At 40.1% G+C, this 27,413-nt stretch overlaps 1 protein-coding gene across 7 annotated transcripts in view; it reads right to left on the bottom strand.

Moving 5' to 3' along the window:
• Nucleotides 1–27,413, bottom strand: part of Csnk1g1 (casein kinase 1 gamma 1) — a 116,301-nt gene that overhangs the window by 27,652 nt on the left and 61,236 nt on the right. For all 7 annotated transcript variants that reach the window (XM_050151891.1, XM_050151886.1, XM_050151887.1 and 4 more), the window contains 6 exons: nt 17,066–17,217; nt 14,320–14,554; nt 7,857–7,942; nt 6,794–6,878; nt 6,382–6,530; nt 4,940–5,044 (listed from right to left, as the gene is read on the bottom strand). In XM_050151891.1, the coding sequence (XP_050007848.1) occupies nt 4,940–5,044; nt 6,382–6,530; nt 6,794–6,878; nt 7,857–7,942; nt 14,320–14,554; nt 17,066–17,164 (759 nt within the window). In that variant the 5' untranslated portion in view covers nt 17,165–17,217. The remainder of the gene's footprint in view (nt 1–4,939; nt 5,045–6,381; nt 6,531–6,793; nt 6,879–7,856; nt 7,943–14,319; nt 14,555–17,065; nt 17,218–27,413) is intronic.

Genomic DNA, 27,413 nt, shown 5'->3' with positions numbered 1-27,413 from the left:
CTGCTCTTGCAGAGAACCTGAGATCAGTCCCCAGTGTCCACATGGTGGCTCACAACCATCCCTAACTCCAGTTCCAGGGGATCCAATGCCCTCCTCTGACCTCTGTGGGTATCAGCCACACACAACACACAAAGACATACATGCCAACAAAAACACTCATACACATAAATTAAAAAAAAAAACAAAAATGTGTCAGGCAGTGGTGGTGCATGTCTTTAACCCAGCACTCAGGAGGCAGAGGCAGGTGGATCTCTCTGAATCTGAGGCCAGCCTTGTCTACAAATGAGTTCCAGGACAGTCAGAGCTGCAACACTGAGAACCCTGTTTCGAAAAACTAAAAACCAACCAACCAACCAACCAACCAACCAACCAACCAACCAACCAAACAAACAAATGTAAGAAGACAAGGGTTTCTCAAAGATCTGCCCCTATTTGAGGATCTATAGGTAGTTAATAGTTGCTGGGGGACATTTTTTTTCAGCACCATAGACACTGGTAAATTGCCCATTTCCCTGTAAGTAACACCAATTAAATTCAATGGTCACAAAAAAACAGAAGAGGATATGGAAATTAGAGGGATGGCTTGGCAGTTAAGAGCACTTGCTGACTCTTCCAGAGGAACCACAGGGTTCAGTCTCAGAACTCACACTAGGGAGCTTACAACTGCCTATAACTCCAATTCAAGGAGATCTAACACCCTCTTCTGACCTCTTCAGGGATCCATATATACATGGTATATGTATATATTATGTATACTTGAGCACACACATATACGAATACATAAGGTAAGTAAATCTTTGTTTGTTTGAAGACAGGGTTTCTCTGTGTAATAGTCCTAGCTATCCTGGAACTAGCTTTGTAGACCAGGCTGGCTTCAAATTCACCGAGCTCTGCCTGCCTCTGCCTCTCGAATGCTGGGATAAAAGGCATGAGCCATCACCGCCTGGCTTTTATTTTTTTTAAAATAATTTATTTGTATTTTATGCACATTGGTGTTTTGCCTACATGTATGTCTATGTAAGGGTGTCAGATCCCCTGGAACAGGAGTTACAGACAAGGTTACCAAATCTTTAAAAAAAAAAGAAAAGGTACAAAAGTAGAAGAGAAACTAGCTAGGAAGAATAAAGGATTAGTGAGAGCAAAAGGGGAAAGGACAGGGTAACAAGAAGCTGTCACAATGGAACCCATCATCACACATAACCAATATATGCCAATAAAACATTAAAAAGTCCATTTTACTGGCCAGTTAGAATTCTTTAGAGTTTTATGGTACATACATAAAACAATCACTTCTCCCATAAATGGTGGTTTTGCTCTCCTTTTTTTTTTTTTTGTTTTGGTGTGTGTATGTGTAAGCATTTGTGTATATATGCATATGTGGCCAGAGATCAACTTTAGTCTTGTTCCCAGTAACCATCCACATTTATTATTATTATTATTATTATTGTTATTATTATTTTATGAGAGAAGGTCTCTCACGGGCCTGGAACTCATCATGTAAAATAGACTGGCTGGCTAGTGAGTCCCAGAGAGCAGCCTGTCTCAGTCTCCACACTACTGGAATTATAGGTGTGTACCTGCCACCATTCCCAGCTTTTTTTTTTTTTTAAGGTATATTTTGTGCTAAGAAACTAACTAGGGTCTTCTGGAAGAGTAGCAAGTGCTCCTAACTGCTGAGTTAACTTTCCAGGCCCCACCCAGCTTTTTTTCACATATGTTCTTCTGATATCACTCGAGTTTTCATGCTTGCAAGGCAAGCACTTTGCCAACTGAGCTATCACCCCCTTCCATAAAAGTTGTTCTTGCATTTGTTTTGAGTCACATAAATTGGGGGAGGAGGGAAAGGCTTGAACTAAGAATGTAGCTCACCAGATGCATACTTGTATATGGCCTGATCTCCAGAACAAAAATAAATAAAAAATAATAATTTAAAATGAAAGAGAGCCAAGTGATGGGTGGTGGTGATATATGCCTTTAATCCCAGCACTAGGGATGCAGAGGCAGGTGGATCTCTGAGTTCAAGGCCAGTCTGGTCTACAGAGCAAGGGATACACAGAGAAACCCTGTCTAGAACGCCCCCCCCCAAAAAAAAGAAAACGAAAGAAAGGGGCTGAAATGTACATTCATTTACACTGACATGTGTGTGGATGATGGAACCTAAGCTTCTGACTGATGCAGAGGCATGGATCAGTGCAGGAATGCTTTGTGTGCACTGTTTATGTTTAGAGGTATACGCCTATGTGAGTGCAAGTACATGTGTGTACATGGAGATCAGAGAACAACCTTTGAGGTCATGTTCTTCAGGGGTCAGCCACCTTGTTTTTTGAGACATGGTCTCTCTTTGGGACCTGGGGCTTGACAATTTTCACCAGGCTGGCTGGTCAGTGAGCACAGAGATCCCCTTGTCTCTACCTTCCCTGCATTGGGACTATAAACGCATGCCACCAAGAATAGCTCTGGATCAAAATCAAGTTTGGGGATTGAACTCAGGTCCTCATATTTTAATTTATTCTTACTTTCCCCCCACACTAGTTGCCACATTTAAAATAAAAAGTTTAAAGCAAATTTCTTCAATATCAGTCTTCTGCTTTTTAGTTCAAGTACCTATTGAAGTTAAGGACCAACAATTCTTCAGCCTAGCTTCCTATCTTTTTAGACCCAATTCTGAGGACTCCTTTATTCGATACATAATTGTTGTTGCCCATACACACTCTTTCTGCTTGGACTGTCTTGTCCATCTCTACTTCTTTCAAAAGCAACTGTTTCAAATGCAGCATTTGTTTTACCGCCTCATAAAATAATTTGCCATGCTCTGGCTAGGGGAAATATTTCCTTTGAATTTCAAATGAGTCTGGGCACGGTGGCCTGCACCTTTAATCCCAGCACTCAGTGGATATCTGTGTATTTGAGAGGCCAGTCTGGTCTACAGAGACCTTGTTTCAAACAAAAACAAAAACTAATTCCAAGTGGTAATACTTTTTAATGCTTATCTGTTCTACCTTGTGCTATAGTTACCTAGTTTCATGGCCTATCTATTTGTCAGATCTTTGGAAATAAGAGCTCCCTATTTATTCCTCTCTCCTTCCACCATGTGAGTCCTGGGCATTGAACTGAGGTTATTAGGTTTGCTAGCAAGTGCCTATACCTGTCAATCTATAGTATAGACCCTATACAACATGAAAGCAGGGAAGAGTAATGAGACTACTGAAGGGAGAAACAAGATAGGGCAATGGAGGCAGGAGACAAATTGTCTCATTTTCTTTCATATGAACAATCTCGATTTTTTTAAAAAGTGTGTGTGTGTGTGTGCGCATTCCTGTGTTTATGAAAGCTGGGCAGTGGAGGCTCATGTTTCTAATCCCAGCACTTGGCAGAAGCAGGTGCATCTCTGTGAGTCCGAAGCCATCCTGCTCTACAGAGCAAGTTCTAGGACAGCCAAGATTACACAGAGATAAGCTGTCTTGAAACCCACCCAACTCCCAAAGAAGGGCAGAACTATAATGAGTATGGTTTCACTTTTATCCCTTTCTCTTCCTAAACATTCTTCTTTTTTGTTTTTGTTTTTTTCAGACAGGATTTCTCTGTGAAGCCCTGGTTGGAACTCACTCTGTAGATCAGGTTGGCCTCGAACTCACAGAGATCTATCTGCCTCTGCATCCTGAGTGCTGGGACTAAAGGTGTGCGCCATTACTGCCTGGCCTTATACATTCTTTTAAAGTATCCTTTTATTATAAAACTGGAACTTCATTAGAAAATGTTTTAGGAAAATATCACTTAGAGTTCTATTTACAACATTACTTCTGTTAGTATCTTGTACTATCAGCCAGGTGGTAGTGGCATACGTCTTTAATCCCAGCACTTGGGAGGGAGGCAGAGGCAGGTGGATCTCTGTGAGTTAGAGGCCAGCCTGGTCTACAAGAGCTAGTTCCAGAATAGGCTCCAAAGCTACAGAGAAACCCTGTCTTAAAAGACAAAATCAAGCACACACACACACACACACACACACACACACACACACACACACACACACACTGTACTATCGCTTCTCAATGACTTTGCTCACTTTCCCTTCCTTTGATAAGAAATTATGAAGATTTGTTTATATACTTACTTTTTAAGATAAGAATACTACAATGTGGCCCACCCTGACCTTTACTCATAGCAATCTTAACTGTTTCCAACTTAAAAGAACTGTAATTAAAAGATATGCCCCATCACACTGAGCTCTAAACATAAATGAATCTTTCTTCCTTTTTTTTGTGGCTCTGCCAGACCCTGAACCCATGGCTTGTATGTGCCAGGCAAATACTATATCCCTGAACTATATCTTTAGGGCATCTTACACAACTTTCAAGTCAACTTGGATATGATTGCAACAGTACAGGTTGCAGTTTATACGAGGTCAGGTGAAAAGCCAAATCACCAGTCTTATCAGCAAATGAAGAGTATAACTGGTATAAGCTCCAGATTCAATTGCAGATAGGACCCTAAGTATACCATGTGGTACATCTGCAGGTCCAACAGTCCTTCAGACCTTAGATCCTAACTCACAGCCAGCGATCAGATCTCCTGAAAACCAGAGTACTCCCTCAGGCCCAGATTCTTTTTTCTTTTTTGGAAACAGCCTCATTATCCAGTCTGGCTGCCTGGAGTTCCCTATGTAGACCAAGCTGGCCTCTAACTAAGAGCTCTGTCTGCTTCTACCCAATGCTGAGACCAACTCTGAGACACCATAGCTGGTGGGTCAGGCCCAGATTCTTTTGCTGCATGCTTCATTTCAGTGCATTTACACATGCTCTGACAGTTCCTCCAATGTCATCCTAAACCAGCTGTTTTTTACTCCACACACACACACTAACAGATAGAAGGGGAAGAATCTGGGCTGAACAGCAGCCATAAAGGAGGGGAATGACTAAAACAACTAAAACCTAACACATACCTGATTTCGAAGAGGCTGTTGTGATGGCCGATCCCTGTGTGTGTGACTTTCTCGAGTTATTGCAGATGCACCAGAATCTACATGAACTGATCCTACTGGAGTAGGCTAGAAAAATGAAAGGAACATCAAATAGTAACTGGTGTGATGGTGCAAACCTTTAATCCCAGCATTCTAGAGGCAGAGTGAGGTGGATCTTTGTGAGTCTGAGGCTAGCTTGGTCTACAGAGTGAGTTCCAGGATAGTCAAAGCTACACAATAAGACCCTGTCTCAAAAACTGCTACCCAAAAAGGTCAAATGGAGAAAACAAATTTAATGCAATAGCTCTGCAAAGGGAAGCAGCATGTTAATTCTTATGAATCAGTCTTTTCCTTTTCTTAAAAAAAATTAAATTTACTTTTATGTGGATAGGGGTTCAGCTTGCATGTATGTTTCTGCACTATGTGCTTGCAGGCCCAAGGATGCCACAAAAGGGTGTTGGATTTCCTGGAACTGAAGTTACAAATAGTTGTGAGGTGCCAGGTGGGTGCTGGGAATTGAACCCAGGTCATCTGGAAGAGTAGCCAGTGCTCTTAACTGCTAAGGCATTTTTCCAGTCCCCTGCTGTTTTTCTTTTAAATTATCTTGTTCTCCTGAATTTGGTCATTTGCTGAAGGGAAGGTAGTCTGGTCCTCAACAATCCATTTGGGGGCAGGCTACCTTAGAAAGAATGCCTGTTCTACTGCATTATCTGTTAGCACAGTCTCTGATGGTATGGACTATTGGCAGAATTAGTAAATCCAGAATTCTATTCCTACAGAAGTCAAGTTCCTCAATAGCACAGACAGAACTAAATTGTGAATCAGTTTTTTAAAAATGTATAAAAAACTGGCTTAAATTCTGGTATTTTGGGATATATACATAATAATCTTTGAGGATTTGTTTTATTTTATGTGTGTTAAGAGTTTGCCTAAATGTGTCTATGAACACCCTACACGTGCCTGGTGCCCACAGAGCGAAAGAAGGCAGGGTACTGGATCCCCTTGAACTGGAGTTACAGATTGGAATTTCAGGGAACTGAACCTGGGTCCTCTGTAAGGACAGCAAGTGCTCTTACCTGCTGAGTCATCTCTTTGGCCCCCATAAGCAATAATCCAAAAAACATACAACTCATTGGTCTAACGACAGGAACCTATAGTGTTACTTGAAAAAGATTGGTAAATGCAAGCAATTTCCCCCCCACAGAGATTTAAGTAGAAGGACTGTCAAGTAAAACGACAGGACAGTACTGGTCTGGGATTTTTTTGTTTTGTTTGGTTCCAAGACAAGGTTTCTCAGTGTGGAACACATGTTGTAGAACAGGCTGGCCTTGAACTCTCTGCCTTGCCTCAGCCTCCTTAGTGCTAGAATTAAAGAAGTTTGCAGCCACCACCACCCAGCAAGAATTTTTTTAAAGGATACTTACAATAGGCCTTCCAACCCAATCATAGGCATAGTCAAAGGTGTAGCCTTTCCGTTCAAACAGATCTGTGAAGAGGGTCCGTAAATATTCATAATCAGGTTTTTCAAAGAAATCTAACCGCCTGACATACCGAAGGTAGGTTGCCATCTCCTCTGTTAAAAAAAAAGGTAAAAAGCCATGCCTGTTAGCTGAATGTCTCCCCAGAGGCTAAGCCCTGGACCACACAAGAGATATCTCTACAGATTACTTGACACTAATGTTTTCTTTAGGGACCAAATAAAAGTGATACCTTCCGTGGACTGAATAATAATAAAAAGAAATGTAAATGATACCTATTTGGTATTTATAGATACTGTGACATTGCCTACTTCAAAGTGCCAGTCACACTGGCTGTATTATCCTTTTAGCATCCTACCTGGAAAGTTCTCACAGAGAGCTTCGATGGGAGTATTCCTTTTGGTATCACCAATTTTTTGATATCTCTCTTTTAATGTATCAGCCTGTAGAAAGTAAAGTAAGAAAATTATCTGGAAAAAATATACTAAGAAAGTGAGTTCAAGTATGTTCTCAGATACTGGAGTTATATTCTTTTTAAGATTTTACTTTCAATTATGTGTGTATGTATCTGTGTATTATATGTGTATGTGTGGATGTTGAATATGTGCCCAAAAAGGCCAGAAAACGACACCAGTTCCCTGCAGCTGGGGTTACAGGTGGCTATAAGCTAACTGATGTGGGTGCTAGGGAAGGAACTTGGGTGCTCCACAAAAGCAAATGCATGCTCTTAAACCACCAAGGCATTTCTCTAGCCACCACAATAGTTGTTTTCATTCAAACTGGCAGGATTTGTTAGCAGATCTCAGTATTTTTCCTCTTTAACGAATAAGAATAAGACATGCTGTGTCTAGATATATGTAAACCCCTGCTGTGTTCAAGAAAGTCGCATTTGAAATATGTTTAGTAATCTCAGATGAGAAGGATAGAGAGGATAACAAAACAATAACATTATGAAGCAGAATTTTAAAAATCATAGCAGCTTAGAAAACTCCCATGGCCACTTAGATCTGGGTTTTTTTCAAGACAGGGTTTCTCTGTAGCTTTTGGTGCCTTTCCTGGAACTAGCTCTTGTAGACCAGGCTGGCCTCGAACTCACAGAGATCCACCTGCCTCCGGAGTGCTGGGATTAAAGGCGTGCACCACCACCCAAATACAAAGAGGTAGGATTAAGGTAAGAAGGTGAGGAAGGGAAATGTGAACACCTGAAGCCCAGGTGAAGACTTAAATGTGACTAATGTCACTAATCCCCACCTCTCACCTCTGAAATCAGCCTTCCCCTTTGTGCTTTGTAGAGATACCAAGCCAGCAGCCATTTCATTATCTGATGAGCCATTTCATTAACAGAGAGAGAGAGAGAGAGAGAGAGAGAGAGAGAGAGAGAGAGAGAGAGAGAGAGAGAGAGAGAGCACTTTCAAGGATACCTTGAGTCCTTGCCAGGGTAGGCTGCCACGGAGGAAGTACATGAACATATGGCCTAGGGCTTCCAAATCATCTCGCCGGCTTTGCTCTAAGAGGGAAGACAGATCACATATTATGTCTGCAGCTATTAAAGCACAAAGAGCTTTAAAACTGAGTAATCCCCCAAGCCCTTCTGCTCTGAAAGGCTCTGCTTACTAATCTTTGTTATACCCAAAGTAGAAATATTTTAGATCAAAACTGAAAAGCAGTGGGTGGCCTTCCTTTGTTGCTAACAAGTAAACAGTAAGTGAAGAGCAAATTCTAAATTAAGATCAAGGCTTGATGCTAGACGGTGGTCAAACCACTCCTTACTCAGCACTGCTACCTGTCTGAACATGAAATCATACATACACGAATGAGGACTTGTAGCATATGAGCTGCGGTTACCCTTTGGCTACCATAAGGGAAAGTGAGCAGCAGACCGAGCAGCTGAAGCTAATATCAAATAGTTCCCCACTGGCTAGGCCTGCAAAGATATAAGCTGTGGAATGCCTAAACCACACGTTTATCATCCCCGGCCACTACCCCAGACAGGGTTTCTCTGTGTAGCCCTTGCAGTCATTCTGTAGATCAGGATGGCCTTGAAATCACAGAGACTTACCTGCCTCTGCCTCCCAAGTGCTGGTGTACGCCACCATAGCCCCACTACTCCAGATGTTTAACAATTTTAATTTATCACAAAAATAAACAGTTCAGTTTCAAGTCAGCAGAGAAGAATCACTTCTTGGTTCCCACTTGCTCCATGTATCCCATAACTACCTTAAAAACTCAGCAAGTGGGGCTGGAGAGATGGCTCAGAGGTTAAGAGCATTGCCTGCTCTTCCAAAGGTCCTGAATTCAATTCCCAGCAACCACATGGTGGCTCACAACCAACTGTAATGAGGTCTGGTGCCCTCTTCTGACTTTCAGGCATACACACAGACAGAATATTGTACACATAATAAATAAATATTAAAAAAAAAAAAAAACTCAGCAAGTAAACCGGGCAGTGGTGGCACACACCTTTAATCCCAGTACTTGGGAGGCAGAGGCAGAGGCAGAGGCAGAGGCAGAGGCAGAGGCAGAGGCAGAGGCAGAGGCAGGTGGATCTTTGTGAGTTAGAGGCCAGCATAGTCTACAGAGCGAGTTCCAGGACAACTCAGCAAGTTTAGTACTAAAGAGTCTTCTATGGATATACAAAACAAGTTGATTCTTGGAACTTGACTAAAACAAGTTGCTAGTTTTTTCTCTCCTTTGAAATGGGAAGATAAACTACTAACTACAGAAAAGTTCACAGAAATATGTTGGATGTCAACTGAATACTAGCACATGCATCTACATTGAATTTCCCATGGCTCATCACAGGCATCTTATTTTTTATTTACTGTTCTTGTTTTACAGAGCTTGGGTTTCATGTAGCAAAAGGTGGCTATGTAGCTCGGGATGATCCTCCTACCTCCACTTCTTAAGTACTAAAATTACAGGCAGGATTTGTGTTTACTTTTTGTTTTAGCTGAGTTTAGAGCACCACCAAAAGAGATTACAGTTGGGCTTGGTGGTGCATACCTTTACCCTATTATTCAAAAGGCGGGGAGACAGAGACAGAGGCAGAGGCAGAGGCAGATGATTTCTTTGAGTTTAAGGCCAGCTTGGGCTACGTGAGAACCTGACTCAAAAAGGAGAGAAAAGTACATAAGAGAACTAAAAGACTACCTTTAACTTGTTTTATTTATTGTGTATAATATGCCAGAAAAGGGCACCAGATCTCATTATAGATGGTTATGAGTCACCATGTGGTTTCTGGGAATTGAACTCAGGACCTCTGAGAAGAACAGCCAGTGTTCTTAACCTCTGAGCCATTTCTCGAGCCCACTTGTTTTATTTTTAAGATAGGCTGGCCTAAAACTCATGGTCCTTATACCTCAGCCTCCCGAGTGTTAGGATTACAGGAACGCATAATACCACTTCAACTTGACTCTGATTTTTTGAGCGAAAGTAATACCCAAGATTATCATCTAGGCTAAAAGTGCAGCACAACATGCATAACTGTGACACTTGCACAAAAAGGAATGAATATGCAAACTGCCTTCTTTTTTTCCAATTTATTTATTATGTATACAGTGTTCTGTCTGCATGTATACCTGCAGGATAGAAGAGGGCACCAGATCTCACTGTAGATGGTTGTGAGTCACCATGTGGTTGCTGGTAATTAAACTCAGGAACTCTGGAAGAGCAGCCAGTGCTCTTAACCTCTGAGCCATCTCTCCAGCCCCCTAAACTGTCTTCTGAATTATTTGTCTACACCCATATATTAGTGCTGCTCCTAATTTTCGCCACAGAAGTTTCTAAGAGACTTTTAATTTTCAAAGTTCTGAGAACAGGTGACTGGTGAGTGCTTTCCCCTGATTGGGACATCTCTATCCTCCAGTAAGACTCTAGGGCCACAAAGGAAGATGGCGAGGAAAGAACATAAAGATTGGAGGATGGGGGAAAATGCTGTCTTTTGGTTATGAAATGGCCACTGCACTCATGAATTTCCAGCAGCTAATCAACTGCACAGGATCAAGCCAGTCAGTAACGCCAACATGTGGGAGGCTCAACCCTTAGCTGAGGAGCGACTGGCAACTGATGGCTGCTAGAGGAGGGAAGCCATTTTATCTCTGGGATATGGCTCATGCTCACGAAGGATGCACTAACTGGACTTAGTGGGTCACTTAGAAGAGGAGGAGGAGGAGATGAAGGTGAGAACAGCATGTGCTGGAGGAGGTCCAGGAGGAGTTGGGAGTGAATAATGTGACAAGAACAGATTTTACACACACACACACACACACACACACACACACACACACACACACACACTTGAATAAATAAGAAATATTTTAACAAAAAATTAGTAATACTCTTTCACATGTACATTTCATTGCACCTTGTTACTACCTTGTATCTGCCTTCCAAACACTCTTCCTACCCCCAGCACCTCCCAGGTCATCTTCAACTCAAAGTTGCCTGGAAAAGGCAACTTTGTAAACAGCCCTGTGATGGAAGGTGACTTTCCTGTTTAGTTTTGTTTTGTTTTTGAGAAAGATGTCTCACTTGGTAGCCCAGGTTGGCCTGGAACACACTATGAAACTCAAGAAAGCCTTAAAGTTTTGGTGATCCTCCTGCCTCTTGCTTATAAACTACTGAGATTACAGGAATGGGCCCCTGAGTCTGACAAGAAGGGTTCTGAAAGTCAGTTACTCATAGAAAAAGAAGACACCCAGGACTGGAACATAATTCTGTGCCTAGATTCAAAATCTCTAGAACAAAAAGAAGGTGTATGTGTGGGGAGGAATCCTTTTTAAAAGAAAGAAATAAAACAGCAAGATTTCCAAACACTTTTGTTTACATAGGCTGTCTGAAATTTGCAATAAAATATTACACATGACTGAAGACAAGGAGTCAGATGAAAGTTTGTTAACAGGACATAAGAAATAAGTATTCAAACAGTCTGTAAGGTGAACAGAGCAGAAAGGGAAAACACATACGGAGAGTTTCTCACTCTGTATGGTTTTCGAGACAGGGTTTCTCCGTGTAACAGGCCTGGCTGTCTTGGAACTCACTCTGTAGACCAGGGTGGCCTCGAACTCAGAGATCCGCCTGCCTCTACCTCTCAAGTGATGGAATTAGAGGCGTGCACCACCATTCAGTCACACCTCTCCATTTTTATATCAGTTTCCTGTATGTTACAGGAAGCCTCTTGATAATAAAGAAAATTTACTAGGCAAGTGCTTGAATTGTAGTTAAGTGAGCACTAGAGGGCGAGCTCTTCACAGACTTAAAGATTTTCAAACACACACACACACACACACACACACACACACACACACACACGAGAAAACCCCTCATTTTTTAAGTCCAGAGAAAGATAAAAACACAGCTGTGGAACAAGAACAGTAAAACAAATCTAAGTCAGGTGTGAAACCTAGGTCTGGGCTCACCATTTCTATTAATTCAGTCCAATGAAATGAAAACACAGCCAAGACACCTACTTTGGGCCTCAGTTTCCTATATGAAAATAAAGTAGTCATTTAGATAATTTGAAAAATTATTTTTGAGTTCTAAATTTTTAAAATATTCAATGCTAAATCATTAGGTCTTAATTTTATTTTTCCCCAAGACAGAGTTTCTCTGTGTATCCCTGACTGTCCTGAAACTTTCTCTGTAGACTAGGCTGGTCTCGAACTCACAGAAGTTCACTTGCCTCTGCCTCCTGAGTGCTGGGATTAAAGACATGCACCACCACCCCACCTGGCTAGGTCTTAAAATGTTTAAGAAACCCTGTCTAGAAAAACAAAAAACAAACAAACAAACAAACAAGAAGCCTGGCCTTGGTAGTGTGGTGGCAGACACCTTTAACCCCAGCACTTGTAAGGTAGAGACAGGCCAATTTCTGAGTTACAGGATGGGCAGAGCTATACAGAAACCTTGTCTTGAAAGACAAAAACAACAAAACAAAACAAAACAAAAAGAAACAAATATCTTTGACATGGTGCAGGCTCACTTTCAGCTTATAAGAAAGATATACTTGCTTTCAATGCACAACACCCCAATTTTAGACTAAATGTTCAAAGAAAAAGAACAATGTAGCCCCCAATGTTCTCACTCTAATTCTAACTGCACAAACTGGATTGTGTCAATCAGTTCTTAATCAGTGGGAGGTGGCTCATGTGATGTAATGTCAGCTAGGAGGCCTTTGGCTTTGCTCATTTCCACCACAAAATAAAAAGCAATTCTGAGTTATTTGACAAAACATTTCCCATGGTCTTTCTCCCCCATTACAACTTACAAAATATAATACATTTCAAAACCAGCAACATTAGAGCTCCTATGGAAACTTCTCTGATGTGACACCTGAGACAGAGTTTGTGAGTTTTGTTTGAGACAGGGTCTCACGATGTAGCTCCTATGAAGCGGAATTCACTTTGCAGATGAGGCTGGTCTCGAACTCATAGAGAGCCATCTGCCTTTGCCTCTAGAGTGTTGAGATTAAAGAGGTGCACTACCATACCCAATTACAAGCATGCCTGCAGGCATGGTGGTACATGCTTTTAATCCCCAAAAGTTGAGAGGCAGATGTAGACTGTTCCTTTACACTGTGTGAATGTATGTCGCTGAGATTGGTTGAATGAAGAAGCTGAATGGCCAGAACCTGGACAGGATAAGGTTAGGCAGGAGAGCCAAAGTGAGAATGCTGGGAGGAAGAAGGGCTGAGTCTGGAGTTTTGAGCAGATGCAGAGAGAAGCAAGATGGGCATGCCAAACTGAGAAAAGGCATAGTACACATGGCAAAGTGTAGATAAGAAATATGGGTTAACTTAAAATGTAAGAGTTAGCTAGTAACAAGCTTGAGCTATTGGTTGAGCATTTATAATTAATATTGAGCCTCTGTGTTGGTTATTTGGGAACTGGTGGGAAGGAAAGAAAAGTCTGCCCTAAAGACAGAGGCAGGCAGATCTCTGAGTTTGAGGCAAGTCTGTCTGGTCTACAACCAAGGTCCAGAACAGCCAGGGCAATACAAAGAAATGCTGTCTCAAAAAAACAAACAAACAAAAAAACAAAGATAAACACACACAGAGACATACAAACACACACACAGAGTTTTCTTTTCTTTTCCAAAATGGAGAGAATAAACAAAATGTTACGACATGTTAAGATTTGACCTGAAGAACAGTTGGACCTCATGAAACCCCCTTCTGGAGATAATTCCAGTGGCAACAGCAGCACATCAAGATGATGAAGAACTTTACAGAGGGTAGATGTTCAAGACATACCTTGTAGAATAATGAAGATAACTACCACATGGGATGACCCACTGGGTTAAACATTCTATTCAAGTCACATTTTGTCTGAATGTATGTCTGTGTACCATGTGTGTTCCTGGTGCCAAAGAGGTCAGAACAGAGTATCAGATCCCCTGAAACAGGAGTTACAGACATTTGTGAACTGTCATGTGCGTACTGGGAACTGAACCTAGTCTTCTATAAGAGTAGTCGGTGTTCTTAATTGGTGAGCCATTTTTTCAGTCCCCTAATCCATGCTTTAGTGAAACTTCTTCACTAACACAGGCACAAGCCGGATATTCTCCTTTTGTCTGCTCCTATATAGAGTCAAACATGTAAATACAAGTGTCATTATCAAATCCTCTCAAATACTACTACCTTGATGCAGTAACTCAAGTTTTTAAACTGCTGAGGAACAAAGCATCAGAAAACAGTTGAAAGAATTAAGAATCCATCAGTATGAAGGTATTTGGAAACATTACTAACTTACCATCTCAATCTAAGTACAAAAAAGTCACTTACCTTATGATGCAACAAACAGTACAAGTTGTAATGCACAATGTAATGCACAATAAAGTGCTATTGGAAAACAAAGTTGTTCACATGACCTGCCCCTGTAAACACACCTTTGCCGAGATGCGTGTTGATAGACATGTATCGTGCAGTTCCAGTTAAGCTTTTGTGCTCTCTGTAAGGTATGTGTTTTTTGGTTTCAGGATCAATGTATTCCTTGGCCAGTCCAAAATCTATTATGTGTATTACATGTTCTTTCTTATTGCCTTGTCGGCCAATCAAGAAGTTCTCTGGTTTCACATCTCGGTAAATGAGATTCTTTGAGTGTACATACTCCATTCGAGAAAGCTAAAAGAAAGAAAGAAAATAATGGAAATACCTTGAAATAAGCACGCGGGGGTGGGGGGTTGGACCCTCCTTTTTTTTTTATTTTTTTTTTAGTTTTTGAGACAGGTTCTCACTATGTAGCTCTGGCTGTCCTGGAACCACAGAACTCTGCCTGTCTCTGCCTCCCAAGGCTGGGATCAAAGGCATGTGCTACTATGCCTGACCCAAAATATTCCTTTTTAAAGTTATGATGATTTATCTATTCATTCATTCATTCATTCATTCATTCATTCATGGGCATGCTATGGCAGTTAGAGGATAACTTGTAGAAAGAAGTCAGTTCTTTCTACCACATGGGTCTGGGGACAGAATTTAGGTTGTCAGGCTTGGTGCCGAGCACCTTTACCTGCTGAGCCATTTCACTGGTCCCCCAATTTTTTTTCAGTTTTACTTTTTCCTTCTCATTGATTTCTGTATTACTTGCTGTCTAGCTAGCCCTTGAGTTTTGAACTTAAGCAACCGTCCTATCTGCGTTTCTTAAGTAGCTGGCATTGTAGCTATGCCACTGTCCCTAACTCAGCATAAGGTTTCAGAAACTAGGGCTGGAGAGATGGCTCAGTGGTTAAGAGCATTGTCTGCTCTTCCAAAGGTCCTGAGTTCAATTCCCAGCAACCACATGGTGGCTCACAACCATCTGTAATGAGGTCTGGTGCCCTCTTCTGGCCTGCAGACATACACACAGACAGAATATTGTATACATAATAAATAAATATTAAAAAAAAGGTTTCAGAAACTAAAATTAAAATAAAACTCATCTCTTGGCTGGGTATAGTAGTGCATGCCTTTAATCCCAGATGGATCTCCATTAGTTCAAGGCCAGCTTGGTCTACATAAGAGAGTTCCAGGTCAGCCAGGGGTATATAGTAAGACCCTGTCTCCAAAAAATAAAAGAACAACAACAAAATCCATTTGTCTCTTATTTATCTCCCACTTTACTGATTTATAAACCAAAACTACATTTTAAGGTTTGTTTTGTCATTTTATTTATTTGTATGCATGAGTTTACATGTACCAGTTGTTTACGTGTGCCCACAAGGCCAGAGGCTTAGAACTGGAGTTATAACCAGTGTTAGTCGTCTGATATGGGGCTAGGAACCAAATTCGGGTTTTCTGCAAGAGTAGTAACTGCTCTTAACTGCTATCTCCAGAACACCCCACCCCTAGTACTTTTAGTTACAAATATATCATAACTATTAAGATTAGGAGAAAAAAATGAGACAGTAAATTTGGCTAACATAATACTACTTTATATATTGTAACTTGCAAAGGTGCTGAGACTCACAGGTGCAGCTGCCACTTCACTTGTCTACACTTTCTGTCTTCAGTTGTTCAGGACTCTCTAACCCCAATTTTGGTATTGCAGAAGTAAGAAAACAGAGGCTGAGTGAAATTAATGCTAACCTAACATCAGATAGCTGGCTGGCAGCCGAAGGAGGACACGCAGTGTTTAAGCTATAGTAACCACAGCTTGAAATAAGCAACTGTAACATTGTCTCAAATTTCATTAAATAATTCTATCTATAAAGCATTTCTGCTGAGTGTAGAAAGGGAGGCTTAAATATTTAGAGTTTGGTCAATTTTCAAGTGTTTCCAAATTGCTATTAGATGATGGTGTAGTGAGACTGTCACTACCTCAAATGAATGACTATGTACCTGACAGTGGTATACATCCATTTTAGCGCTCAGGAGGCTAGAGCAAGAGGATCTAAAGTTCAAAGCCAGTCTAAGCTGGTGAGAACATCTCAACAAAACAAAACAAAACCCAACATTTGAATTCCTCTCTTGAGGGTCTAAAGAACTTCTCAAAGAGACTATTCTAAGTGCTTAAGCTGGAACTAGTATGTAATTTAGCTGCAAAGCTTCTTGGCCAGCCCTAAAGTACATAATACATCAAAGAATTAAACATTTCAGTCACGTGATCTTGAATAAAGATTAGTGCAGGGGGTAGTACCTTTAATCTTTTCTAGATTTCAACAGTGAGAGAAGGAGGGCATGATAAAACCTTACAGTTATGTGCCTAAGACCTATAAATAAAATTCTGAAGTAATTACTTGAATGTGTACAACTCCACCTATTCGCTTCCTTTCTCCCTAATGTAAATTATATTCCTCCACTTCAGTTACAGAAAAGGTTCTGCTTCAAGGTGTAAATTCTTAAAATAGAGCAAACTGCAGATGCATTGTGACTCTGTTCAGCCCTTTTGTAACCCTCTAAGTCATGTGATCAAGAACTTACCTTAGTTGTTTGGCATGTTACATACTGGTCAAGAGTCTTTGTGACCAAATTATACAAGGGAACCAGCTAAAGCAGCGGTTTTAATAGTTCCTTTCAGAAGTCTGCCAGATTCTCCTAGAATGCTATCAAGCCTGTAAAAACTAATTAAGATGTCACTATAGCTAATGCATCAGCAAAAGGCCCATAAGGATGTGGACAAGGAATCTATTTATCTTCTGGAATAGCACATCAACTCACCAACTGGATGGCTATCATTAACACCGTCTTCAAAGTAAACGTTCGGTCACAGAGGTCAAATAAGTCCTCCAAGCTAGGGCCAAGGAGCTCCAGCACCATGGCATTGTACTTCCCACATGGTCCAAAGTAATATACCTGTGGGAGGCCTTCACCTAAAAGCAGAGGGGGAAATGGGGTACAGAGTGGGAGACACAAAAACCAAAACGTAAGATAACTGCATTAGCAATGACTATAATATGAAGTGTAATCTGTGAGATTTCAATTTCCTTTCACAGCCCCTCTTGGAAAAGTTAAACTGAGTATAATAGCTTCAATGGGAACCATCACTGGTGGAAAAAGCTAAGCATTGCACTGTATGTTCAAATAAGCAGTTATTTAATACCAGAGTGCCAAAGGCATTTCCACTACTATATAAAAGAAAATGGTTCCTTTCCATTATTGGTTCAGACTGTAAACTATTCTTCCCAAAGGATGACTGAAAGTGCAGTATCATAAAAGGTTCAAAGGAAGCCTCACTGAGCTCAAAGCCAGGCTAACAGACTTTGTTACATTAGCTGGTTTCATTAGCACACCCAGTGCTTACAGCTAAAGCCAAAAGGAGTTGTTTGCAACTGCTGCCCCCTGGAGAATTCAGATTGAAGAGGCTAGGTCAAAGAGGTGCCATCTGGCCCTAGGCCAGCAAAACTGGCTTTCTTTTCACATAGAATCTCAGTAGGGCTTTGTTTTCTCTCAGCTTGGAGCCAGCAGACACTTAACATTTGGTTGCTGTTAAGTATTATGAAAGGAAAAGGGAAAAATCTCAAAATCTCCAATTTCTCCAAATTTGAAATTTATAGATATATGAAGCTAAAAAAAATTGGATTTTTCTCACCTAAATAGCAACTTGCGAATGAATTTCTCTTTACAGTGGATTATAAAAACAATGTATTCAGTAAATGACACCACATGAGAACAGTAAATACTTAGAAAGCTGAAAACATTTAAAAAATTATCTCAGCTAGCAACAACATTTCCACCCTACACATGTATATATTAATCTATTCAAACTCACAGAGAAACGCTTGCCTCTGCCTCCCAAGCCAGGGACTAAAGATGTGAGCTGCCTAGTTCCATCTTTTTATTTTTAAAAGAATTATTTTGGGGGCTGAGAGACGGCTCAATGTTAAAGGCTAGGCTCAAAACCAAAAATTAAAGGTTTTTATTTATGCATAGGTGCCCATGGAGGCTAGAAGAGGGCACCTGATCCAATGGAGCTGGAGTAGCAGGTGGTTCTAAGATGTGGGTGTTGGGAAATGAACTTCAGCCCTCTGGAAATGCAGGAAGAGCTCTTCATGGCTCTCTCTCCAGCCGTCATTCTTTTTAATTTATATGAATGAAATATAGGCAGAAGCAATGCACACCTAACCATCCTTTTCCCCAGGAAAGTCCTTATATATCTGGAGCTACTGTGATTCACTGCTACAATGCATTTCATAAACTGCATTAATATATCTTGTTCCTCTTAGACACTAAACAACTTGAGTATTTTAATATGTTCATGCCTAGTCTATATCGTCTACTAAGGTACTCTTGCTCCTACCAATTCTCGAGTTATTTTTATTCTGTCTCCAAGCAGAAACAGGATTTGAACTGAATTGTCTTTTTCCCTCTACCCCTGTTGTTCCAGTCATTTTTCAAGATTTTAAACACACAAAATCTAACAGTTGTTTCCAAGGAGTCTTGCTGAGAAATTCAATGTAGAACATTCTACCAAAGAGGTTAGTTGCTTTTATCTATCAAACACATGACAGATAGTTTGGGGATATTTTAAATTTATGCTCAATTTAATAGATTTTTAAAAATATCTCTAAAAACTTATTTCCCTAACATTAGTATTATATTCTTAAGAGATAGTTGCAGCAGGGTCTGTTAGTTGTCTTGCCAACATTCATTGTTTCTTTTTTCCTATTTACTAAAAGAACTTTGTGTGTGTGTGTGTGTATTTATGTGTACAATGCAGAGGTGTTTGCATGTGTGTATACATTTGTGTGTATGCTAAAGTCAACCTCAGGTGGTGTTCCTGTCTTTGCCTCCCCAGCACTGAGAATACAAGTGTGCACCACTGGGCCTGGCTTTTTACCTGGGTGGGGTGTTCAACTTTTGGTTTTAAATTTACTGACTGAGCGATCTCTCCAGTCTCCAGAACTTCCATCCATTGCAAAAAGCAACCTGCACAGTTGCAACTTATTATAGGAATGGTCGATGAGATGGAAGCAGAAATTTCTGAACAGGGTGGTTCTATCTAGAAAAGCCCTTTCAAGAGAGCTGATTAAAGAGGACAGGTCACTTTACGGAACTCCAGAAACCAAAGAGAATCACAAAGTATCTTAAAGATATAATAGAGTAACAGGAGTAGATGTAGCAACCAAAAGAGCTTGAGAGCCGATGATCTGATGTCTGTTCCATAGTCACATCCAAGTTGGACTTTACATCCATCCACATCCTTTCTGTTTTGTTTTCAGATGCTGGGGATTGTATCACTAAAGTACATCTCTAGAGTTGTTTCTAGATTTTTCTTAATCTAACTGAGCAACAGTTACATGCTTTATTTAAAAAAGAAAAACCAGGCCGGGCAGTGGTGGCTCACGCCTTTAATCCCAGCACTGGGAGACAGAGGCAGGCGGATGGATCTCTGTGAGTTCAAGGCCAGCCTGGTCTACAAGAGCTAGTTCCAGGGGACAGGAACCAAAAAGCTACAGAGAAACCCTGTCTTGAAAAATCAAAAAAAAAAAAAAAAAACCACCACAGCTGAAAAATATACAATGGAAAAAAGAAAGCTTATTCAACAAATGGTGCTGGCATAACTGGATATCAACATGTAGAAGAATGCAAATTGATCCATATCAATCGCCATGCACAAAACTCAAGTCCAAATGGATCAAAGACCTCAACATAAAACCAACCACACTGAACCTCACAGAAGAGAAAGTGGGAAGTACACTTGAAAAAAGAAAAACCAAAGATCATCCTTCTTAAATACATTGTTCCTTTACTTGGCTGAATTCCAAGTCTAGGTACACTGTTCTCTTTTTAAACAAAGTTCCAAGTTAGGTTTTAAAAATGGGATGAATAAGTTGCTTGTTTTCAACAACCTTCAGGATCAACCTAGATAGCCCTTTGTCCATATTTACTAAAACCTCAACAAAAGCATTTTTGGGTAATGTCTATAATTTCTAACAATAATGTCAATAATAAAATCTGTCAAGAAACTTAAAAGAATGAGCACTTCCTGTTTGTTGCATTTAAAACTTCAGAAGGCCTTAGTGAACTCTGGGGTGTCTGAGACCATATCCAGACCATTGCGTGGCTTCACAGCATTGCTAGGGAGGTACTAGCTCTAAAACACGAACACAAAGAGTTCAAGTTAATAGTTTTGTGTCTATCTTGAGGCTGGAGAGATGGCTCAGCGGTTAAGAGCACTGGTTGTTCTTCCACAGGTCCTAAGTTCAATTCCCAGCAATGACATGGAAGCTCACAACTGCCTGTAACTCTAGATCCAGGGGACCCAACACCCTCACACAGACATATATGCAAACAAAACACAAATGCACATAAAATAAATAAATTAAAAAAGAGTTTTGTATCTAGCATTTGCTTCTGCTACTACTTCTAGCAAATTCCTTTGCTTCCTTCTGCAGATTGGCTTTTTCATCTTTGCAATACAGAAGAATTTAAATTAGTTCCTTTTTAAATCCAAATTATGACTATAATTTTCTTCTAGCTACCTCCTAGGTTCATCTTTGTAAGGTCACAAAATCAGTATGAATTAAACTTAGATTCCATGCGGAGTAGCAATTAAAATGTAAGCTATCAGTGGCACATAACTAGAAAAAGATTTGCCTGAAACATCGCTAAAACTTAAAACAACAACAAAAAAAGATGAAGTGATTTCACACATTCTGAACTAGCATTTCTAGGAGTGGAGATGAAGCAACACTCTGTAAGTGGTGGGCAGCCCCAACTAGAAGCTGCACCTGGAGAGGAGAAACAAAGGGCATTGTTTTATGACTTATACGTTACTAGCACTCAACGTAGTAACCAGCCAAACCAGTTTCTACATAGTTCTTTCAGATTGGAACAACTGAACTTGTCTATTCATTTGAGACTGTGTTTTACTATATACAGTCCAGATTGGCCTCAAACTTACTATCTTCCTGACTTAACCTCCTGACTGTTGGCGCTGCAGGTGTGAGTCACCATATCCAGCTTGGACACAATACCCCCCAAAGGAAATAATCTTCAGATTATTTATTTAAAAGACTTCCTGGAGGTGAGGACAGCTTTCTATGCCAAGTTTCTTGGGTTATTAGAAAAAATGGACTACCAAGCAGGAAATTCTCTTTAGGAGATGCAGTCATAATTTACAGAACTGTCTGTACAAAGAGTTGCCTGTATAAGTGCTATTCTGTGCCTATGTATTTTGCATGGCTACCCACAGAGTAGTAACAGACCTCCACTACTCTTGGTTAAAGATTACCATACAATAATGTCTTACCCACCCCTGGGTTGGAAACAAGTGAAAATCCTGAATCTTTCACTCTTTTGTATACTCAACTCCAATTCACTGCTTAATTAAATTCAAATTAACATTACAAAGCCCAGCATTCAAGAGTTCAAGGCCAGCCTGGTCTACAGAGTGAGTTCCAGAGCAGCCAGGGCTACACAGAGAAACCTTGTCTCGAAACAAACAAACAAAAGAACATTATGTTGTGAAATTCTTTAATAAGACCTGGAATAAGGACAGTATCAATGCAATACAAGCTATATACATGGTAATTAAGGCAATTCCTGTGAAAAATTATAAGAGAAATGGGATAGGAAAGTTGAGCAAAGCAAATATGCATTGGATTCTTTGATCACAATATATCAGAAACTAAGGTAGTTTTAAAATCTCTCTGTCACTATCTTTCTCTTGGAGGGGTGTAGGGTTTCATTGTCATCTAGGCTATAAAACTGTTTAAGGTTGGCCTTGAACTTGAAATAATCCTCCTGTCTCTTGAGAAGTGGGATGTCAGGCTTAAAACTATCACATCAGGCTAACTTTATAATCTTTTATCTGCTCTGGAAACAGTGCATTCTTAAGTGAGGTCTCTCATTAAATCAGTCAAAAGTTTAAGAACAGTTTAATCATAGGTTAAATCCTCAACAAACCCAAAGTGCAAGATTATATATCACATCATACTGAGTATTTTTCCAGAAATAGCCTATACATTGAGCAAACATTTTCTTATAAAGCCTGCAAGCCATATGTCTCAAGAATATATCAAATTGTATAGCACAGGAAGTAAGGTCACAACACCACAGTTAATTATCAGTGTATCACAAATTTAATTTGGGTTAAGCCTACCATACCAACATTAATTGCTTAGTTATTATTCAAGCTATTCAAGTTGCTGCTACCTAAAAGTATCCCATAATGCATTATGAAGAGTAACTATTCTAAGCAGAGATATTTTAAATGTATATAAGGATGAAAACTAAAATAGAAGCACCTGAAACTTTTGGTAATTTGCTTATATTATTACCTAATAATTAGACTCCAATTCCCTCCGCCTCCAAAAAAACAGGGTTTCTCTGTCTAACAGCTTTGGTTGTCCTGGAACTCGCTTTGTAGACCAGGCGTACCTCAGACTCACAGAGATCCACCTGCCTCTGCACTATAATCTTCAAGCAAGTTTTATTTATTAAAACATAAATAATGCCGGGCAGTAGTGGTGCACACCTTTAATCCCAGCACTTGGGAGGCAGAGGCAGGCTGATCTCTGTGAGTTCGAGGCCAGCCTGGTCTATAAGAGCTAGTTCCAGAACAGGCTCTAAAGCTACAGAGAAACCCTGTCTCGAAAAACCAACCAACCAACCAAACAAATAAATAAAATATCACTATACAATAGCTAGTCTGTCATTATAAATCAATTACAGGGCTGGAGTACATGCACATCATGTGTAGCTCTTCCATGGTTTGAGTTAAATTTTCATCAAGTGGCTTATAACCACTTATAACTCCAGCTCCAAAGGATAACACCCTCATAGACAGGCAGGCAGATAGACAGACACACTTAAAAGAAAGTAATTTTTTTGTGCTAGAGAGATGGCACAATGGTTAAGTGCACTGCCTGCTCTTCTAAAGGTCCTGAGTTCAATTCCCAGCAACCACATGGAGGCTCACAACCATATGTAATGAGATATGGTGCTCCCTTTTGGCCTGAAGGCATGCTTGCAGGAGAATACTGTATACATAATAAATAAATCTTTAAAAATAAAAAAAGAAAGTAAATTTTTTTTTTAAAATATCTTTAGTCTGGGCATGGAGGTACAAACCTTTAATCCCAGTGCTAAGGAGATGAAGGCTGGTGGATCTCTGCGAGCTCAAGGCTAGCCTAATCTATACAGCAAGTTCCCAGGAAAGCCAGGGCTACATAGAGAGACCCTGTCTCAAACTTCCCATTCACCCCCAAAAAAGGTTTTATTTGTTTGTTTGCTTTTGGTGTTAGCTACTACTGAAAAAAAATGTTTTATTATTACAGGCCTTCTTTTTTGATTCCTTTATTTAAATAAAAATTTAAACTTGCTCAAAGGTTCATGGGCTTGGTGAGCATGTTTATGTAAAAGAAAAGCTATAAAAGTTCCATTTTTAAGATTTAGAAATTAAGGATTATTACTCATCTCATGCCTTTCCTTACTTCTTCCTCCACCAAACAAGTTTGAGCTGGTGTTGAGTACTCTAGCTCTCAAGAGACCCATGAACAAGGTGATTATAAAACACTTTATTATAGTAAGAACAGAACAGTCCTAATTCCTTGGTTCTCCGTCAACTGTTTTCCTTATTAAGCCAGCATTTCTAGTCAATTTATATGTGAAATAGATTCATAATAAAGACTTCAGGTTTTCACAGCCAAAGGAATCCTGTCCCTTTTAAACTTAAACACACACACACACACTATGCCTTTATCTTTGTGCCAGTACACTGTTTTTGTAAAGTTAGTTAGTATGCACTTTAAAGGTTATACATTTACTTTCCTGCTTTCTTAGTTCCTTACAACCCTCCTTTTCCCTACCGTCCTTTTTGAGGTAGTTTTCACTTTGAAAGCAGAGTGAAACTAGAAAATATCACAGCGTTTTGCTTTTAGAGTTTCCTTTTCTTTCTTTAACAGTATATGTATGAGTGTTTCACCTGCATGTATGTATGTGTATCATGTGTGCCTGGTGCCTTTAAAGGTCAGAAGACAGTGTTGGATTCACAGAAACTGGTGGTTTTGGAAACTGAACTCAGATCCTCTATAAAAGTAACAAGTACTCTTAACCAACTTCTCCAGGCCCTCTCAGAGTTTTCTTTAACCTTGAAGTACCTATTAAACAATTTCTTTAAAGACAATGGTAGATTGGGGATGGAGAGATTGCTTAATAGTTAAGACTACTTGTTTTTCTAAAGGATCCAGGATCTATTCCCAGCACCCCACACAGTGGCTCACAACTGTCTGTCATAGTTTCAATGGATCTAATGCCCTCTTCTGGTCTCCATGGGCACTAGGCACGCATGTGGTACAAAGACTTACATATGAAGTACCCAGACACATAAAATGAAACAAGAATAATTTAAGCTGGGCATAGTGGACCACGACTTTAGTGGATACTCCTCAGCAGTGAGGAGGCAGAGGCAGGTTGGTATCAATGAGTTAGAGGACAGTTTGGCCTACAAAGAGATTTCTGGGCCAGTCAAGGCTATATAGTGAGATTATATCTCAAACAAAACAAAACAAAACAACAACAACAAAAAAAACCAAAAAGAAACAAAAATCAAAAAGAAAAAAAAAAGAAAAAAGAAAAAAAGTTATGGTTGTAGTAACTGATAAATGGTAAGCAGTATCTAAGCAAATAGAAAGATAAGAAGAAGAGTCAGGATTTTATTTGAATGCCCCATACCCACGTTGCCTCAGCACATCATTAGACTATTTTCACAGGAAACAGTCTTTTCCACATCAAGAATATTCTCGGCTGGTCTGAAGGTAGTGAGTCACCTAAACTGACTGTTCAGTCGGTTACAGATTGAACTCCTGTTCTACACTTTTCCCCACTCTCACTATTGCACTTGACTAGTCTTAAAAGAAAAAAAAATTAAAAAAGAGGTTAGGGTTAGGACTGCACCTCTGTGATAAAGTGCTTAACTGTTCAGTCACGATTTTTTAAAAATATTTTTTGAGACAAGGGTTTCATGTAGCCCAGACTGGTCTTGAACTCACCATGTAGCTGAGGATAACCATGACTTCTGATCCTCCTGCCTCTTCCTCTCAAGAGCTGTGATAACAGATGTGAACCATCACACCCAGATGAGAGCCATGAATTTTCTTTTAGATCTCTCTAGGAGCCACATTTTAAAAGTAAAAATATGTGAAATTAAATGTATTAATATATTATGTTTATCTAATATCCAAAATAAAGTTTTAACATGCCATTTATTTTTAATATTTTATAACCTTTATTTTTTAGTCTCTATGTATGGTGTTCTGCCTACATGTATATCTGTATATTACATGCATGGAGTACCAGAGCAGGCCAGAAGAGCAAGTCAGACCTGCTGGGACTAGAGCTAGATATAGTTGGGAGCTGCCATGTGGATGTTGGGGATTGAACCTGGGTCCTTTGAAAGAGCAACCAGGGCTCTGAACCTCTGAACTAGCTATCCAATCCAAAAGATGGAACCAATTTTTAAATTATATTTTAAACTTGGAGGGGGCAAAATTTTTGAAATTGATTGTGTAGTTTACACTTAACATTTAGATTAAAGGACTTCAGCTCTGACAGACAGAAGTGAGGCTGGAGAAGAAGTAGGAAGGAAGTTCTATTCTTAGCATTTAGCTTGGCCCAAGCACCCATAACTCTCTCCTTCCTCTCAACTCTCAAAACCTAAGTCTGCTTCTGTGGAGCTAGTCACAGGATGTTTCTCCTTCATAAGAACTTGGTGCAGTGCCCACCTTTCATATCATGGCATGCCCAGGATTTAGCCTAGAGCAACACTTAAGGATACTAAGTGAAAACCACTTTGGTAAATGTAGACACATTCTGGGTGTGGTAGTAGAGGTGTGTAATCTTAGCGCCCAGTATGTGGGAGATGAAGACAGGAGGATCCATGGTTTAAGACCAGCCTGGGTTTTGAGATCAAGTCTCAAGTACCAAAAACAAATAATAAATGTACAGACCCATATCTGACTCTGGACCTTGATTTATTTTGTATCTGGAACCCTTTTATTATACTTTTATTTTAACATATTTGTTAAAATAGTAGTACAATTTTGTTAGTGAAAACATTACTTTTGAGCTGGGTGGTGTGATGTGGGAGTGATTTCTTATTAATAAAGAAACTGCCTAGGCCCCTTGATAGGCCCACCCTTAGGTGGGTGGAGAAAACAGAAGAGAATTCTGGGAGAAGGAAGCTTAGTGAGAGAGTCGCCATGATTCTCCCCCTCCAGACAGAGGCAGGTTAAGATCCTCCCTGGTAAGCCAGCTCGTGGGCTACACAGAATATTAGAAATGGGTTAGAACAATATGTAAGAGCTAACCAATAAGAAACTGGAACTAGCCGGGCCAGGCAGTGTTTAAAGAATACAGTTTCCGTGTAATTATTTCGGGCATAAGCTAGCCATGCGGGTGGCCGGGTGCCGGGGACGCAGCCCTGCCGCTTCTAATTCAACAGTGGTGGTGATACACGCCTTTAATTCCAGCACTCAGAAGCCAGAGGCAGGCAAATCTCTGTGAGTTCGAGGCCAGCCTGGTCAACCAAGTGAGTTCCAGAACAGCCAGAGCTACATAGAGAGTCCCTGTCTCAAAAAACAAAAAAAAAACAAGCAAGCCCCCGCAAACCCAACTTTCCTTGGCTTATCACTAAAATGGTAAACATATTTTATAGTTCAGTCAGGGATGATGAATTAAGCATTATGAACTAAAAAGTAAGAGGAAAATGCAATGGAAAGTTAAACACATTAGGCTGTTCAAAGTTCAAGAATGCAGGGGCGTAGAGTTGACAAACAATTTTAGTGGATGGACTATAAATTACTTAAGAATTACAGAAGGAAAATGACACTATAACTGATTGCCAACGTTAAAAAAAATCTTTTAGCTGGGTAGTGGTGGCCTACACCTTTAAGTCTAGCACCTCAGAGGCCAAGGTAGGTGGATCTCTGTGAGTTTAAGACAAGTCTGGTCTACAGAGTGAGTTCTGGTGCAGTCAGTGCTGTTATACAGAGAAACCCTGTCTTGAAAAACAAAAACAAAATATATCTGCTATTGTTTTCTCTAAAGCATGCTTATCAATTTT

The sequence above is a fragment of the Alexandromys fortis genome, unplaced genomic scaffold (genome assembly GCF_014885135.2).
Source record: "Alexandromys fortis isolate MF-2015 unplaced genomic scaffold, M_Fortis_MF-2015_v1.1 scaffold_70, whole genome shotgun sequence".
NCBI classification, from domain to species: Eukaryota; Metazoa; Chordata; class Mammalia; order Rodentia; family Cricetidae; genus Alexandromys; species Alexandromys fortis.
This window is presented reverse-complemented; position numbering and strand designations above follow the sequence as displayed.